Source organism: Bos indicus, chromosome 5 (genome assembly GCF_029378745.1).
Source record: "Bos indicus isolate NIAB-ARS_2022 breed Sahiwal x Tharparkar chromosome 5, NIAB-ARS_B.indTharparkar_mat_pri_1.0, whole genome shotgun sequence".
Taxonomy (NCBI): domain Eukaryota; kingdom Metazoa; phylum Chordata; class Mammalia; order Artiodactyla; family Bovidae; genus Bos; species Bos indicus.
The window spans coordinates 67445360-67462315 of NC_091764.1; the positions used below are offsets into that span (position 1 = coordinate 67445360).

The following is a 16956-nucleotide window of genomic DNA, read 5'->3' on the forward strand; positions in this document are numbered from 1 at the left end:
TAGAACTAGGAGCTCGCTCGCAGGTCGGCTACTATACTCACTCTTCCCTGGTTGCTTAGCAACCCTTGCCACTGTGGATTGGAAGTGAATCTGAGGAGCATAGTTTAAGATATTAAATAACAAAGAGATAGTGCCTCCCACAAGCAGAGCAGCAGTTTCTTAGTAGTTGTTTTAATAATAGCACATCAATCAGCATATATACTACATTCATTTCCATGGATGATTTGAATGGTTTATCATAAACCCACAGGTAGAATCACACTAAGAATCATAACACACAATAAAAAGCCAGGTAGCACTGCAGAGATGTGGGTGGTGGGCATCTTGACCCCTGATGGAGAAAAGCCATTTGGGACCCATGAGTGGGGTTCTGAGCATGGGGCAAGGAGTGACCGCAGTGGTTCAGAAGGCGATTCAGAGCATCGTGCATTGTGGCCAATCGGGATTTACTGTTTGTTTTATAGACATGGTAATTTTAGTGGCGCAGCTTTCTGACATCTCAGTAATAACTGTTAACTTAACACCTGCTATGTACTGGCTTGGTCTGTTTGGGCTGCTGCAATATAGCCCCGGTGGCATATAAACAACAGAAATTTATTTCTCAGCTCTGGAGGCTGGAAACCTGAGATCAGGGTGCCCGCGTGGTGGGGTTCTGCTGAGGACTGTCTTCCAGGTTGCAGACCACTGACTTCTCCTAGTGTCTGCACAAGCCGAAGGAACAGGGAGCTCTCTGGGGTCCCTTTTATAAGGACTCTGCCCACTCATTGTGGTTCCAACCTCCTTACCTAATAATCTCCCAAAGGCCCCGCCTTCATCATTGGCCATTGTTAGCATCATGATGCTAACAACATCATTGTTAGCAAATCAGGTCTCACTGCTCACCACTTACAAAATCAATATTCACAAACGTTGGTCGAAAGGAAAGGTACCAGCAATCTGGGTACGTGGTGGACTCAGTGTCCCCCTCCCCAAACCAACCTCCAACGAGTCTGCTCGGCCATGAAAGCTTTGAAAGGGAAACAGGGACGTAATCTCAGTTAATCATTGCGATGAGCGGGGACAGAGTTGTCACTATCCCCCACTGTGTGCAGGTCGACTTCTTATGATTTTTCTGTAGATGCTCTCTTGTTCACACAGTCGGTTCATGAAATGACTGAAGGGGAAGCTGGGGAAGGGGAAGCTGGGGAAGAGATCTGGTCATCTGTTAATTATTTATTCTTCATTTCTACTTCTTCGATCTACAGAAGAAACCAGCACATTAGGGGAAGGTATTATGTGATCAAAAGATTTGAAAGCTGGTCTAGGGTTGGAGATGGGTAGAACTTGGGGATGCCTGGTTTAAGGTTAGTGACAAGACAAGGGGGCCTCCTGCAGAGAGCTCTGCCTGCCAAAAGCTGCTTGCTTACATGAGATAAATTGCTATCGTCTGTCTTACTACTTTTCTTCCCCCAGTTTTATTAATCTTAAAAAGGCTTCAACTACACTGGGAATCTCCTTTAAAAAAGAGACTGTCACATATTGTCATATATCCTATGTATTTCTCCTGCTTATATACCCTCTATTTCATCCCCCAAATGAGTTGGAGGTATCTTAGGACTTAATACATATTATGGACTAAATGTTTGTGTTCCTCACAAATTCATGTGTTAAAATTCTAACCCTCAAAGTAATGATATAAGCAGTCTTGGGCAGGAAACAGCTCCCTGGGGGCTACAGTGGAGGCTTAAAAGATGCTTGAGCTGATTAAGCAGAGAGGAGCTGGCAAGGCATTTCTGCTGGGAGGACTCGTGGACAGCAGAGAATTATCAAGGGTAGTTGGGAAGGATGAGGCAACGAGGGGGTATGGTGTATTATCAAGGCTATGACCCCAAGGTAGCAGGGTCTCTACTGGGAAGAGGAATGATACCAGGAGAGAAGGGCACTCTGTAGACATGGAGAGTGAAGAAAAGGAAAGGATCCACCATAATGTAAGGTTTCCATCTCGAGAGGTCAATTCAATGGTGGTATTAAAGCAATCTGGGAGAGGGGGACCCAAGAACTTTGAAAGCTTGGTTGGGGACATTCTATGTTCAAAGTGATTGTGGATCTTCCAAGTTCTATCACAAGGTGATGGTAGGACTTCAAAGCAGAGATTCTGTAGGCAGTTGCTATGTAGGATGGGGTCAAGAATGATCAGCTGGATAAGAGATGTTGACTCATGAGTCATTTGCCAGGAGGAATGTGGAATTAAGAGATACTTGGGTTTTTTTTCTTTAGAGCACAGTTCATTTAGCCAGTCCTGCCTGTTTCCACAGCTCACAGAATCTATTCATTGCCTAGAGCATTACCCATCTTCTCCCGGGGGCTTCACTCTTCTACTTTATTATGAATACCAAGAAAATTATGGTAGTGATACTGAGCGACCAGGAGTCACATCTGGATCCACCTTCTGTTGTAGCTGAGTGGTTACCCTTAGCAAGACAAGACAGCATTGGGATAATGGCCCAGCCGTCCTGGTGGGCAGGTCGCAGAGTCATCCCACACTCAGGGGGACATGCCTAGTCTCACATAGTTCAGAGGAGGGCAAACCAGCATAGCCTTTGAGGCAACCAGTTTGGCAATGTGTACGGAAAGCAATACAATAATTCATGCCAAGACTCAGAGCACCATTTCAAGGGACACATCCTATAGGAATAATCTAAGAATTGAATAAAGTTAACCTGGTGGCTCAGACAGTAAAGAATCTGCCTGCAATGCAGGAGACCTGGGTTTGAACCCTGGGTCAGGAAGATCCCCTGGAGAAGGGAATGGCAACCCACTTCAGTATTCTTGCCAGGAGAATTCCATGGATAGAGGAGCCTGGCACGCTATAGTCCATGGGCTCACAAGGAGTCGGACACTACTGAGTAACTAACACTTTCACTTCACACCACCCCAGCATTACCTAACATCACAAAAAAATGAGAAATTACAAATTGGTAAATGATGATTGAATATACTGTTATATCCTCTCAAAGACACAATTAAGAATTGTCATGGCAAGGATACGAGGCTAAACACCTGTCCATTCCTCCCCAAGCTGTTCTGTTGGTGAGTGTTTATGTTCCAGATCTGGCTGACAATATTATATGGCCGTGGAATGAATATACCATTGGCTATGATCAAAGAAGAAAATCTTGTGCATTTCCTGTTGGTAAAGAATCTGCCAGTAATGTAGGAGACCCTGGTTCAATTCCTGGGTTGGGAAGATCTGCTGGAGAAAGGATAGGCTACCCACTCCAGTATTCTTGGGCTTCCCTTATGGCTCAGATGGTAAAGAATCTGCCTGCAATGCGGGAGACCCGGGTTCAATCCCTGGGTTGCGAAGATCCCCTGGAGAAGGGAAAGGCTACCCACTCCAGTGTTCTGGCCTGGAGAATTCCATGGACTGTATAGTCCATGGGGTGACAAAGAATCAGACATGACTAAGCGACTTTCACTTTCACTGGTTTGGTCTCCACACTTCCCCTGCAGGGGGCATAGGTTTGATCCCTAATCAGGAAACTAAGATCCCACAGACAGAGCAGCCAAAAAGAATAAAGAAAACCTTAATCTTAGCTCTTTTTTGGAGGGTAGAATGTACCCTTTTAGTGGCATCTGATAATGAACTTGACAATATAAAAATGTGACTTGGTTCTTGATCTATTTCAGATCTCTGCATTAATTGGTTTAAAAGAGATATCATATATTTTAAAGATGAATATTTTCTAGTATCTAAGGGGTAAATGGCTAGAAAACTTTTTTAAAGGCATAATGGCAATCAGAAAATACATGTGTTCTGTGGCAGAAACTCATTTTAATGTATTTTTTTTTCATGGCTGTGAAGTTCACAAAAAGTGTTCAACTAAAAGTATCAAGGTAAAATCATGTTGTCAGAGAAAATGTATAATATTGGGAAAGAATCCTCAGAAAGAATGTTATAAGAAAGACTTCTAAAAACTATACATGCAGCATACTGCCGTATTTGTGATATACGTGACCCGCAAATGAATAGAAAAAAGACTGAAGGGGTGAAATTACATCAAAATTAAAAGTTACAAAAATGAAAATTCTGGACCAGAAGTACATCAAAATGTTAGCCATGGAGTAATGATTATTTCCAGCGAGCAGGAAGATGGGTGCTTTTTCTTTCTTTTCTTTACTGTCTGGCCCCATTTCCACCTTGAACACTTGCTACTTTCATAGTTAGAAAAGAAATAAGTATTTTAAATGACATCTCAAAGGAAAGTGACATCCCAAGAAACTCTGGGATGTGGCCAGCATTCCACTTTGAAAATCTCTGCTGGGAGAACTGTCAGCTGAGGTGTGGGGCTGAACAATTCCTCTCCTGCCGCTTCTAGATACCACCGTCGGAGTGTTCCATCTACGCTCCCCGCTCGGCCAGTACAAGCTGACCTTTGACAAAGCCAGAGAGGCCTGTGCTCAGGAAGCTGCAACTATGGCAACCTACAACCAGCTCTCCTATGCCCAGAAGGTGGGTTGCCAGTCTGTGGGTGCCATGCAGGCAGGGTCTTCTGGGTGCATATGGTGGGTTTGCCACTTTCTCTTAACACAGGGGAGTCTTTGGCTGTTGCCTTCCTGGATGGGGGAGTTCAGGGAGCTCCCGAGCATGTCCACTGGGGGTCTGTCATGTGTCAGCACAGAGTGGGTGCTTCACTGACATTATCGTCCATTCTTACAACATCCCTGGAGGTAGGTGTTCCTACTGCCATCTTACAGATAGGGCAACTGAGGTTCGGAAAGGTAACATGTCCAATGTCACCCAACCAAGAAGTGGCAGATCCAGGACTCAACATACCCCGACTCCACAAGTCTGCTCCCAATCATGACATTCAACCACCAAGGCAGAGGCACTGACTGGAAGTGTGCACCTCACGGGTGGAAACCAGAAGAAGATCAGTTACCCACAAGCCTAGGGTGTCCCTGAGCCCAAAGGCAGCCAAGTGTCTCTGGAATAGCCCAGGTTCCCTATGCCTGGGGGCATTGCAAAGGGCGTACAGAGAAATTGCCCCAGCTGTCAGCCAGGTAGGAAATGAAGCTCTGTCCAGAGCTCTCTCAGCCTCTAACATCAGAAGCCCAGCCCATTTGGAAAGGTCAGCAACTCAGAGTAGCCTACCAGTGAGTGCTCACAAGATCACTGCCCATCCTCGTGATTTTACTGCCCTTCCTCCAACCTCCATCACGACCAGATCTTCAGACCTGACATTTCTTTACAAGGAACAAAGCCCTTGATGCCAGGACCCAGCATCTTGGAGGGTCAGAATTTCTTGTTTCTCCTTCTTGCTCGAGCTTCCCAGGTGGCTCAGCAGTAAGAATCCTCCTGCCAGTGCAGGAGCTGCAGGAGACTTGGGTTTAGGAATCTCTGAGTTAGGAAGATCCTCTGGAGGAGGAAATGGCAACCTGCTCCAGTATTCTTACTGGGATATTCCCATGGACAGAGGAGCCTGGCGGGCTACCGTCCATGGAGTTGCAAAGAGTCAGACACTACTGAGCAACTGAGCATGCGGACACATGCCTGCTTGTTCATTGTGTGACCTCAATCAAGGCATTGAAACCCCTGTCCCACCTGGCATGTTTATAAAGGACTAAAGATAATAAGCCACACAAGGGCTTCCCTTGTGACTCAGCTGGTAAAGAATCTGCCTACAATGTGGGAGACCTGGGTTCAATCCCTGGGTTAGGAAGATCCCAGGGAGAAGGGAAAGGCTATGAACTCCAGTATTCTGGCCTAGAGAATTCCATGGACTGTATAGTCCACAATGTCGCAAAGAGTCAGACACAACTGAGCGACTTTCACTTCACTTCACTTCAGAGGAAATAAGACAGAATGACTGACACACATGGGAACTCAGGTTTTAAGATTAAGAGCTCTGGAGTAGAGAGCCTGGGTTTGAATCTCAGCCCTGCTACTTGCTGGCTCTGTGACTTGGAGCAAGTTACTTAACCCATTTCGCCTCTATTTTCTCAATTATAGAGACCTTTTTTTTTAAGGTTCTATCTCAAAGGGTTGATGTAGGTGATAAAGGTTTTGACACATGAAAAGTGCTTGCAAAAGGACCTGGCCCAGGATAAGCTCTCAGTAAGTGTTGGGATGATGATGATGGTGATGCTGGCCATGATGGTGGTCATGATGAGGATGATGATGGTGAGGACAGTGATGGCCATCAACTGGAGTTCCATTGACCCATAAGCAGAGGAATTTGCACCTAGGGGTAACTAGCTATTTGTAAATCCTTTCTCAAGAGCAGAGGGAATAAAAATGGGTATGAAGGACTTGAGCACTTACAGGGAAGAGAAGGCACCACTTTCATTCATCCAGTGGCTCAATCAACAAAAATGTAATGAACACCTACTATGTTCCAGGCACAGGGGTACAATAGACAAAATGAGCCATAACTCCTGACTCCATGGAGTTTTCAGTCTGATGGGGGAGTCAGACATTAGCCACAAAACTCCACAATACATATGAAATCACAGCTGACCAGCATCCATCTTTGTCTCTACAGGCCAAGTACCACCTCTGCTCAGCAGGTTGGCTAGACAGTGGGCGAGTAGCCTACCCCACATCCTATGCCTCCCAGAACTGCGGCTCTGGTATCGTCGGGATAGTGGACTACGGACCAAGAAACAACAAGAGCGAGATGTGGGATGTCTTCTGCTACCGGATGAAAGGTAATGGCCCCAACCTCGCTTCAGATTCCAGGCCGTGCAGCTGCTAAGCCTTCCTCAGCTGGGCTGGCCGACCTCCCAGCGTGAGATGGGGTAGCCAAGACACCTGCCGCACCAGTGTGACTCTGTGTGTTTCTGCCTTCCAGATGTGAACTGCACCTGCAAGGTGGGCTACGTGGGAGATGGCTTCTCGTGCAGTGGAAATCTGTTGCAGGTCCTAATGTCCTTCCCCTCGCTCACAAACTTCCTAAAGGTCTGTACCACATCTGTTCGCTTTCACCTTGGGGTGGAGGGGTGAACTCAAAGCAGATATGAGAGAGTCTAGTCCTTGAGAGAAGGCGGAGGCTCACAGTCACGGTTGAGAGTGTGGACACAGCCGCACTGCCCAAATTTGACACTTAGATTTGCCACTTACTTGGTGCATCACCTTAAATGAGTTGCTTTCCCTTCTGGGCCTCAGTTTGCTCATCTGTAAAATGGAGATGACACAATCTCATAGGGTAAGGTGATAAATAAATGACTTGATATTTGTAAAGTGCTTAGCCCTGTGGCCAGCAGATGGAAAATGCTATCCTGGTGTTAGCTGGTAACTCATCTATCTGTTTGCGACTACAGCAGCTTCAGAGTCTGCCCTGTAGGAATAAGTTGCTCTTCTGTCTTCATGGACAGGGTGGGGCACAGTTAAGTCTGCCTGGTGATCACCCAGTGGCCAAATTCTCAATATATAGTCAACTTGCATTCTTCACTGTACTTTTATCTTTAAAAAAAAAAAAATTAGTTTTGGCCATGCTACATGGCTTGCAAGATCTTAGTTCCCCAACTAAGGATCAAACCCACACCCTCAGCAGTGAAAGCACTGAGTCCTAACCATTAGCCCACCAGGGAATTCCTGCACTGCATTTAAAGTCACTTTATTATGCTACAAGTCATGTCCAATGAAGAGAAAGTCCCTGTTAGAGAAAGAATTGGTGTTGACTATGAATATGAGAGTTGGACTATGAAGAAAGCTGAGCACCAAAGAATTGATGCTTTTGAACTGTGGTGTTGGAGAAGACTCTTGAGAGTCCCATGGACTGCAAGGAGATCCAACCAGTTCATTCTAAAGATCAGTCCTGGGTGTTCTTTGGAAGGAATGATGCTGGGGCTGACACTCCAGTACTTTGGCCACCTCATGCAAATAGTTGACTCATGGAAAAGACTCTGATCCTGGGAGGGATTAGGGGCAGGAGGAGAAGGGGATGACAGAGGATGAGATGGCTGGATGGTATCACCAACTCGATGGACGTGGGTTTGGGTGAACTCCGGGAGTTGGTGATGGACAGGGAGGCTTGGCATGCTGCAGTTCATGGGGTCACAAAGAGTTGGACACAACTGAGCAACTGAACTGAACTGAACTGAACTGATGGGAAGACTGCACAGAAGAAATATATTAAAAAGATCTTCATGACCCAGGTAACCATGATGGTGTGATCACTCACCTAGAGCCAGACATCCTGGAATGTGAAGTCAAGTGGGCCTTAGAAAGCATTACTATGAACAAAGCTAGTGGAAGTGATGGAATTCCAGTTGCGCCATACTGTTAAAGTGCTGCACTCAATATACTAGCGAATTTGAAAAACTCAGCAATGGCCACAAGACTGGAAAAGGTCAATTTTCATTCCAATCCCAAAGAAAGTTAATGCCAAAGAATGTTCAAACTATTGCACAATTGCACTCATCTCACAATTGCACTCATCTCATACACTAGCAAAGTAATGCTCAAAATTCTCCAAGCCAGGCTTCAACAGTTCATGAACCATGAACTTCCAGATGTTCAAGCTAGATTTAGAAAAGAGATCAAATTTCCAACATCCATTAGATCATCAAAAAAGCAAGAGAGTTCCAGAAAATTATCTACTTCTGCTACACCAAAGCCTTTGACTGTGTGGATCACAACAAACTGTGGAAAATTCTTCAAGAGATGGGAATACCAGACCACCTGACCTGCCTCCTGAGAAATCTGTATGCAGGTCAAGAAGCAACAGTTAGAACCAGACATGGAATAACAGACTGGTTCCAAATTGGGAAAGGAGTACATCAAGGTTGTATATTGTCACCCTGCTTATTTAACTTATATGAGTACATCATGTGATATGCTGGGCTGGATGAAGCACAAGCTGGAATCAAGATTGCTGGGAAAAATATCAATAACATCAGATATACAGATGACACCACTCTTATGGCAGAAAGCAAATAAGAACTAAAGAGCCTCTTGATGAAAGTGAAAGAGGAGAGTGAAAAAGTTGGCTTGAAACTCAATATTCACCAAACTAAGATCATGGCATCTGGTCCCATCACTTCATGGCAAATAGATGGGGAAACAATGGAAACAGTGAGAGACTTTATTTTCTTGTGCTCTAAAATCATTGCAGATGTTGACTGCAGCCATGAAATTAAAAGAGGCTTGCTCCTTGAAAAAAAAAGTTATGACCAACCTAGACAGCATATTAAAAAGCAGAGACATTACTTTGCCAACAAAGGTCCACCTAGTCAAAGTTATGGTTTTTCTAGTAGTCATGTATGGATGTGAGAGTTGGACTATAAAGAAAGCTGAGCACCAAAGAATTGATGCTTTTGAACTGTGGTGTTGGAGAAGACTCTTGAGAGTCCCTTGGACTGCAAGGAGATCCAACCAGTCCATTCTGAAGGAGATCAGCCCTGGGATTTCTTTGGAAGGAATGATGCTGAAGCTGAAACTGCAGTACTTTGGCCACCTGATGTGAAGAACTGACTCACTGGAAAAGACCCTAATGCTGGGACAGATGGAGAAGGCAATGGCAACCCACTCTAGTGTTCTTGCCTGGAGAATCCCAGGGATGGGGGAGCCTGGTGGGCTGCAGTCCATGAGGTCACACCGAGTCAGACACGACTGAAGCAACTTAGCAGCAGCAGCTGGGACAGACTGAAGGCAGGAGGTGAAGGGGGTGACAGAGGATGAGATGGTTGGATGGCATCACTGACTCGATGCACATGAGTATATGCAAGCTCCAGGAGTTGGTGATGGACAGGAAAGCCTGGTGTGCTGCAGTCCATGGGGTCACAAAGAGTCAAACACAACTGAACAACTGAGCAACTGAACTGAACTTATCAAAGAACTGAGCTTTGATATTAATAACAGCAATAATAACAATAGCTAACATGTCCTGTGCATTTTCTTCACACGAGGCATTCTCTGAGGCCGTTCAGGTTACTTTTCACTTGCTTCACAAAACATAAGCTCCATAAGGGAAATTATTTTCTCCGCCTTGTGGCTAGCATATAGTAGGTGCTCAGTAATACTTGTTACACAGAATAAATCCTTATGCAATCTTATGAAGTCACTTTTGCCATTATTCCCATTTTGCAGATAAAGAAACTGAGGCTTAGCAAGGTCAAGGACACAGCCAAGGAGAGGGGACAGAGCATAAGTACAGGGCTTGTAGGAACAGGGCAGAAGCTAGACCCAGGACCTCAAAATAGTGAGTCTTTGTCCACAGACCACTTAACTAGCCTAAAAACTCAGGGTTACTGTAAATATTCTAAAGATGAACACCCAAACCAATGTTTGTGCTGTGTGGGAGTGTGGCTTGTGACAGCATCTCAGATAAGACTTTGTAGAACAAAACCCACTGGCTGTGTGCCCTTCAGCAAATTCTCAACTTCTCTGGGCAGCAGCAGGGCTCTCTGCATGATGACAGTGCTGAAGTGCATAGTGCGATTTCTTAAAATCTGTTCAGTGAATATTTATTGAGTACTTAACAATGTGCTTGAGATATATCAGTGAACAAAACAGACAAGAAACAGAATAAAGCGAATAGTATTGAATGCTAGAAGGTGATCTAGACTATGGGGGTGGGGAGGGGACCCACAGGGTTCCCATGTTGCCTAGAGTGATGAGAGAAGGCCTTAGTGAGAAGGTAAGATGTAAACAAAGTGTGGACAGAAGAGAGGAAGTTAGCCATGCAGATTTCAAGGAAGAATATTCCAGGCGTAAGGAACAGCCAGGCAAAGGATGAAAGGCAGGACGTTGCTGAGCAAGCCTGAGGAACGTCAAGGAGGCCAGTGTGGCTGGGGCAGGATGAGCAAGAGGACAGCTGGGTGCAGGGTCAGAGGAGCAAGACTCCAGGTGGTTTGGGCCTCGTGGGCACTGTAAGGACTTTGGCTTTTCCTCTGGGTGAAGCGGGCGCCTTGCAAATTTTTGGCAAAAGAAGACTCCGGAATTCACTTAAGATTTCAAAGCCTACACAAGCTGCCTTGTTGAGAATGGCCTGTGATCTGGCTGTGTCTTAGGACCATAAGATTTATCAAGGAAAGGAAAAATCCTCCTAAAATTTTCCCAAGGGGCAGTCAGAAAGATGAGCAGATGAGTGGCAGCCTGAGCTGGGGTGATCATCAGGAATACTCCAAAGGGGTGATGCCGCCCTCTCCAGCCAGTCCCTCCCTAAACACCACGCTGACCCTTCTGACCACCTCCTTCCTATCCCCAGGAAGTGCTGGTGTATTCCAACAGCTCAGCCAGAGGCCGGGCATTCCTGAAACACCTGACTGACCTGTCAATCCGAAGCACCCTCTTTGTGCCCCAGAACGGTGGGCTCGGGGAAAACGAGGTGAGCTGGGTTCCTGGTATCTGCGTTTAGTGCTTCTAGGCAGTATCAGTTATCACCTCAACGATGCAGTGTCACAAATGACCCCACAGTGCAGTAGCTACATTTATGTGGCTCACACAGCTGCAGATCAACTGGCAGTTCTGGGCTTGGCCAGGCATGCTTGCGTGTCTGAGCTGGGCTGGCCATCAGCCGATCTAGCCTGGCCTGTCTGGGACTCTGCTCCACAGGGCTCTCAGGCTTCAGCAGGTTATCTCAGGCATGTTCTTCTGGCAGAAAATGCCAGCACTTTCTAAGACCCTGTCTGGTCTCATTTGCTAACATACCACACACCCAAAAAGTCACGTAGCTGAACCCAAAGCCAGAGTGGGAGGCCCTCAGAGTTATAGGGCAAAGGGCAAGGATACAGGGAGAGGTGAAGAACTGGGGCCAGGGATGCAACTGATCTACCACACCGACCTCCTTCGTGTCATGGCACACAGAGGAGCTGGCAGCGTTTAAGCCTGCCCACAGGCTCCGACAGCCTCGAGCCCTTATCCCACTGAGGGCTGAGAGAAGCAATACCTCTGCTCACTTGTTACCCACTCGAGACCCACTCCTCTCAGGACATCACTGGGAAGCTTTGCTTAGACCATTAAAATGACTTCCAAGTAGAGGCAGAAAAGTCAAGGCCTCGAGAAGTGATTTTTTTTTTCTGTGTCATCCTTATCACGAAAATGAAAAAATATTGCTTGACTTTTAAAGACCATTCTTATGTCTCTCCTCTCCTCTTAGACCCTGTCTGGGCGGGACATAGAGCACCACCTCTCCAACATCAACATCTTTTTTTACAATGACCTTGTCAATGGTACCATCGTGCACACGAGGCTGGGAAGCCAGCTGCTCATCACCTCCAGCCAGGACCAGCGCCAACTGGTATGAAAAGTCTTCTGGGCTTATTGGGAGAAATGGAGATAATAAATGCAAAGTTTCTAGCATAGAGTAGGTGCTTAATAGATGGCAACGCTTATAATGCGAAAGAAAACTCTAAAGCTACAGTAAGATGGTACTGGCTGAACACCAGAACACACCATACTGACTGTCAGGCAGCCCCTACTCCTTGAGCACTAAGCCCCTGGTGACCGCCAGCCCCAGAAGCTGATAATGAGGACCTATAAATGAAACCATTCTAAAGCTGTCTGATTCTCTGCCTTTATTTCTGTCAGATTTTCAGCCTATCCCAGGTATTAACACGTGAGCCTTGAAGTCAAATGACCTTAGTATGTCTGCCGCCCACTAGCTCTAGGACTTTAGGTAACTTGTCTGAACTTCTCTGGGTCCCAGTTTCCTCATCTGAAAGACAGGGGTGTTGGTGATGTGTTGATGATGGCGATAGCAGTGATGATGCTTATGATGGTAACAGTGAAATTATTTTGATAATGGTGGTGTTGATAATTGCAATGACGATGGTGGGGATGATGGTGGTGGTTGTGATATTAGAAGTGGTGATGGTGGTGGTAACATGACCATGATGTTCAAATCACAGGCTTCTAAAGTATTCTTTCAACTGAAGTCTAGTTGATTTACATGTTGTATTAGTTTTAGGAGCACAGCAAGATGATTCAGTTTTTTATAGATATATTCAGGTATATACGTATTTTCAGGTTCTTTTCCTATATAAGTTATTACAAAATATTGACCCTCTGACCAATTGGTGGCTCAGACAATAGCACAGGGAACTATATAGTTCCTTTGAGAAGGAACCTTGGAGAAGGGAATGGCTACCCACTCCAGTATTTTTGCCTGGTGAATTCCATGGACAGAGAAGCCTGGCAGGCTACAGTCTGTGGGGTCACAAAGAGTCAGACACAACTGACACTTTTTTCACATTATGTATGTTAATCCTGTACTCCTAATCTATCCCTCCTCCCACCTTTCCATTTTGTTAACCATTCAGTTCATTTCAGTCGCTCAGTCGCATCCAACTCTTTGCAATCCCATGAACCGCAGCACGCCAGGCTTCCCTGTCCATCACCAACTGCCGGAGTCTACCAATATCCATGTCCATTGAGTCGGTGATGCCATCCAACCATCTCATCCTCTGTCGTCCCCTTCTCCTCCTGCCCTCAATCTTTCCCAACATCAGGGTCTTTCAAATGAGTCAGCTCTTCGCATCAGGTGGCCAAAGTATTGGAGTTTCAGCTTCAACATCAGTCCTTCCAATGAACACCCAGGACGGACCTTTAGGATGGACTGGTTGGATCTCCTTGCAGTCCAAGGGACTCTCAAGAGTCTTCTCCAACACCACAGTTCAAAAGCATCAATTCTTCAGCACTCAGCTTTCTTCACAGTCCAACTCTCACATCCATACATGACCACTGGAAAAACCATAGCCTTGACTAGACAGACCTTTGTTGGCAAAGTAATGTCTCTGCTTTTAAATATGCTGTCAAATTTTAACCATAAGTTTACAGAAATAGTCTATGAGTCTATTTCTGTTTTGGAGACAAGTTCATCTTTTTCTTTTAGATTCCATATATGACACATTCAAAATTTACCTTTCTGACTTACTAAGATAATCTGGGTCCATCCATGTTGCTGCAGATGGCACTATTTCATTCTTTTTATGGCTGAGTAATAGTCCATTGTTTATATGTACCACATCTTCTTTATTCATTCATCTGTTGATGCTCATTTAAGTGGCTTCCAAGTCTTGGCTACTGTAATAGTGCTACCATAAACATTAGGCTGCATGTATCATTTGGAATTATGGTTTTCTCTAGCAATTTGCCCAAGAGTGGGGTTGCAAGATCATGTGGTTGCTCTAATTTTAGTATTTTGAGGAAACTCCATACTGTTCTCCATAGTTGTTGCGCCAATTTATATTCCCACCAGCACTGTAGGAGGGTTCCCTTTTTTGCACACCCTCAACAGCATTAATAATTATTTGTAGACTTTTTGATGATGGCCATTCTCACTGGTGTGAAGTGATACCTCATTGTGGTTTTGTCAGATCATATGCTTTTATGGAGATTCAGTGATTCAGGGATTTTGACATGTGATAATGGTATCTGACATGTAGCAAGGGCTAAATGAATATTTTTTATAAACACTGAGTATTTTTTAAATTTTATTTAGTTATTTTTGGCTGCACTGGGTCTTCGTTGCTGCACATGGGCTTCTCATTGCAGTGGCTTCTCTTGTTGCAGAGCATGGGCTCTGGGGCACACAGGCTTCAGCAATTATGGTGTATGGGCTCAGTATTTGTGGCTTGCAGGCTCTAGGGCACGGGTTCAGTAATTGTGGCACCTGGGTCCAGTTGCTCCAAGGCACGTGGGTTCTTCCTGGGCCAGGGATCGAACCTGCGTCCCCTGCACTGGAAGGTGGACTGACTTCTAATCATTGGACCACCAGGGAAGCCCTAATGAATACTTTTAATACTTACCTAATAAATGATCTTTATTATTGAAGATCAGTACTTTAGACCAGTACTTCTCAAACTTTAACAGGCACTTAAATCACTTATGAGTTTGTTAAAATGCATATTGTAATTCAGCAGGTGGGTTGTGGGGCCCCAGGTTCTGCATTTCTAATCAATTCCCGGGTGTCTGCCCACACCACAAGCCAGTGGCTCACACTTTGATTAGCGAGGAATTAGCTCACTTAACATCCCTTTCTTGTGTGGTGTGCCCACACCACAAGCCAGTGGCTCACACTTTGATTAGCGAGGAATTAGCTCACTTAACATCCCTTTCTTGTGTGGTGTGATGTTCACAGCAGTGGGTCTGGAATTGGGGCATGGGGTTTGCCACCTACTACCTATGTGATCTTGGTATGTGTGATCACGAACTATGTGATCACACCATTTTCCTTCTGACCCCTCATCTGTTAAACAAGAGGGCTGGATAGAATGACCTCCTGGGTTCTCTGCAGCCCAGAACAGTTTGTTGGCACAAGAACTACTAATGTACTGTTCTGGGCTGTCCAGAGGGTGAGCACAAGCCCCATACTGCCCATCAGTGAGGATGGGCCTGAAACCCAGGCTCCCGGACCTCAGGGAAACTGGACAACTTTCTTCCATGGAAGGGCTGCTGCTGCTGCTGCTAAGTCTGCCCACATGGAAAGAAAGAATCAGATAGTCAGAGATATCTGATAGACAGCCCTCTTCTCACCTCCCTAGGAGACCAGGTTCGTGGATGGAAGAGCCATTCTGCAGTGGGACATCTTTGCCTCCAATGGAATTATTCATGTCATTTCCAAGCCTTTAAAAGCTCCCTCTATCCCAGGGGTGAGTATACAGCATTCCTGGTAAGGAGGAGCCTCGATGTCCACTCCCCAAGTAGCGAGCTACTCCTGGGAGCCCTGCCACCCCATCCATGGCAGCTGGCCTCAGGGATGCCCAGCCCGCATCCAGTGTGTCAGTGACATAACACGTGTCAGCACCAATATTTGCTGAATGAAAAGGGCAGGAAGTGCCAGTGGAGAAACCACTGGAAGGGGAGTGAAAATCCTGAGCCCCTCCACCTCGTAACCATGTGAACTCAGACAAGCCCCAGAAACATCATCGAGCCTCATTTTTCTTATCTGCAAAATGGAGGTCAAAATGCCTTCTTCCCTGGATTCTTGGAAAGACAATGAGTTAATGTAAAATAATAAAGACAGTTCCTGGCACTTGCTTTATAAGAGTTGGTCAGCTGGCTGTGGTCAGTTGGTGGTGATGTTAGTTTTCTAACTTTGTTCTAAAGGTATGAAGCTCCAAAACCAGGCTGGCTTCAAAGCCCACCTCTACCACTTACGGGCTGTGTGACACTGGGCAAGTGCTTACCCTCTCTGTGTCTCTGTTCTCCTGTATAAAAATGGAAACAGTAGAAACTGTTCTTATCTCTTTGTGTTATTATACATTTAATTGGATTATTTTATGTAAGGGGGCTTAGAACAGGCCCTGGAAGTAGTAAGAGCTAGATACATATTGACAGCTTTATCATTATTTTTATCCCAGCCGGCACAAGATGCCTCAGGCAAGCCAGAATGGGGTGGGCTCCAGGAAGCATGCCTCTATGGGGAAGTCACTTAGTTCTGGTACCAACCACTGCCCTTTCTGTGTGTAGACGCCAGGCCACACCAGCCTGGGAACAGGGGTGTTCTTTGCCATCATCCTGGTCATCGGAGCCATTGCTTTGGCAGTGTACTCCTACTTTCGACTAAACCGGAGAACGATTGGCTTCCAGCATTTTGAGGTAAGACAGAGAAAAACAGGACCATGGGGATGGGGGTCCATTCTGAAACCCAGCTCCAGCTCTGGGCTACTCCAGCAGACCGGCTGCTTCCTCGATGAGCACTTGGCACACTTTTCCTGTCTCCTGGATGGGGCCTCTGCCCCGAAGAGATCAGCAGTGGCAGCTCCAGGGCCCTCTACCTGGCTGAATCAGAGGATGGAGGAGGGCGAAGGGCAGCCAGTAGCCCTTCATGCCACAGGTGTGGCTTGGAGCCAAATTCACCAGGGGCCCAGGAGGCCACTCACCTTGGAGGAATCACAAGACAAGCTTCAAAGCTGACTCTGAGGGTGGGGACACGTTGGGGGTCTGCACAGCCAGAGGCCTCAGGTCACAGCCAGTGAAACACACTGGCCCTATTTGAACAGCTGAACCCACATCCAGGTCAGTGGGTC

General features: G+C 46.0%; 1 protein-coding gene across 2 annotated transcripts in view; it reads left to right on the forward strand.

The window, feature by feature from the left end:
• STAB2 (stabilin 2) overlaps nucleotides 1-16956 on the forward strand; it is a 172042-nt gene that overhangs the window by 150471 nt on the left and 4615 nt on the right. For both annotated transcript variants that reach the window (XM_070789633.1, XM_019959891.2), the window contains 7 exons: nucleotides 4359-4492; nucleotides 6525-6690; nucleotides 6834-6940; nucleotides 11193-11312; nucleotides 12084-12224; nucleotides 15469-15576; nucleotides 16397-16525. In XM_070789633.1, coding sequence (XP_070645734.1) covers nucleotides 4359-4492; nucleotides 6525-6690; nucleotides 6834-6940; nucleotides 11193-11312; nucleotides 12084-12224; nucleotides 15469-15576; nucleotides 16397-16525 — 905 coding nt within the window. The remainder of the gene's footprint in view (nucleotides 1-4358; nucleotides 4493-6524; nucleotides 6691-6833; nucleotides 6941-11192; nucleotides 11313-12083; nucleotides 12225-15468; nucleotides 15577-16396; nucleotides 16526-16956) is intronic.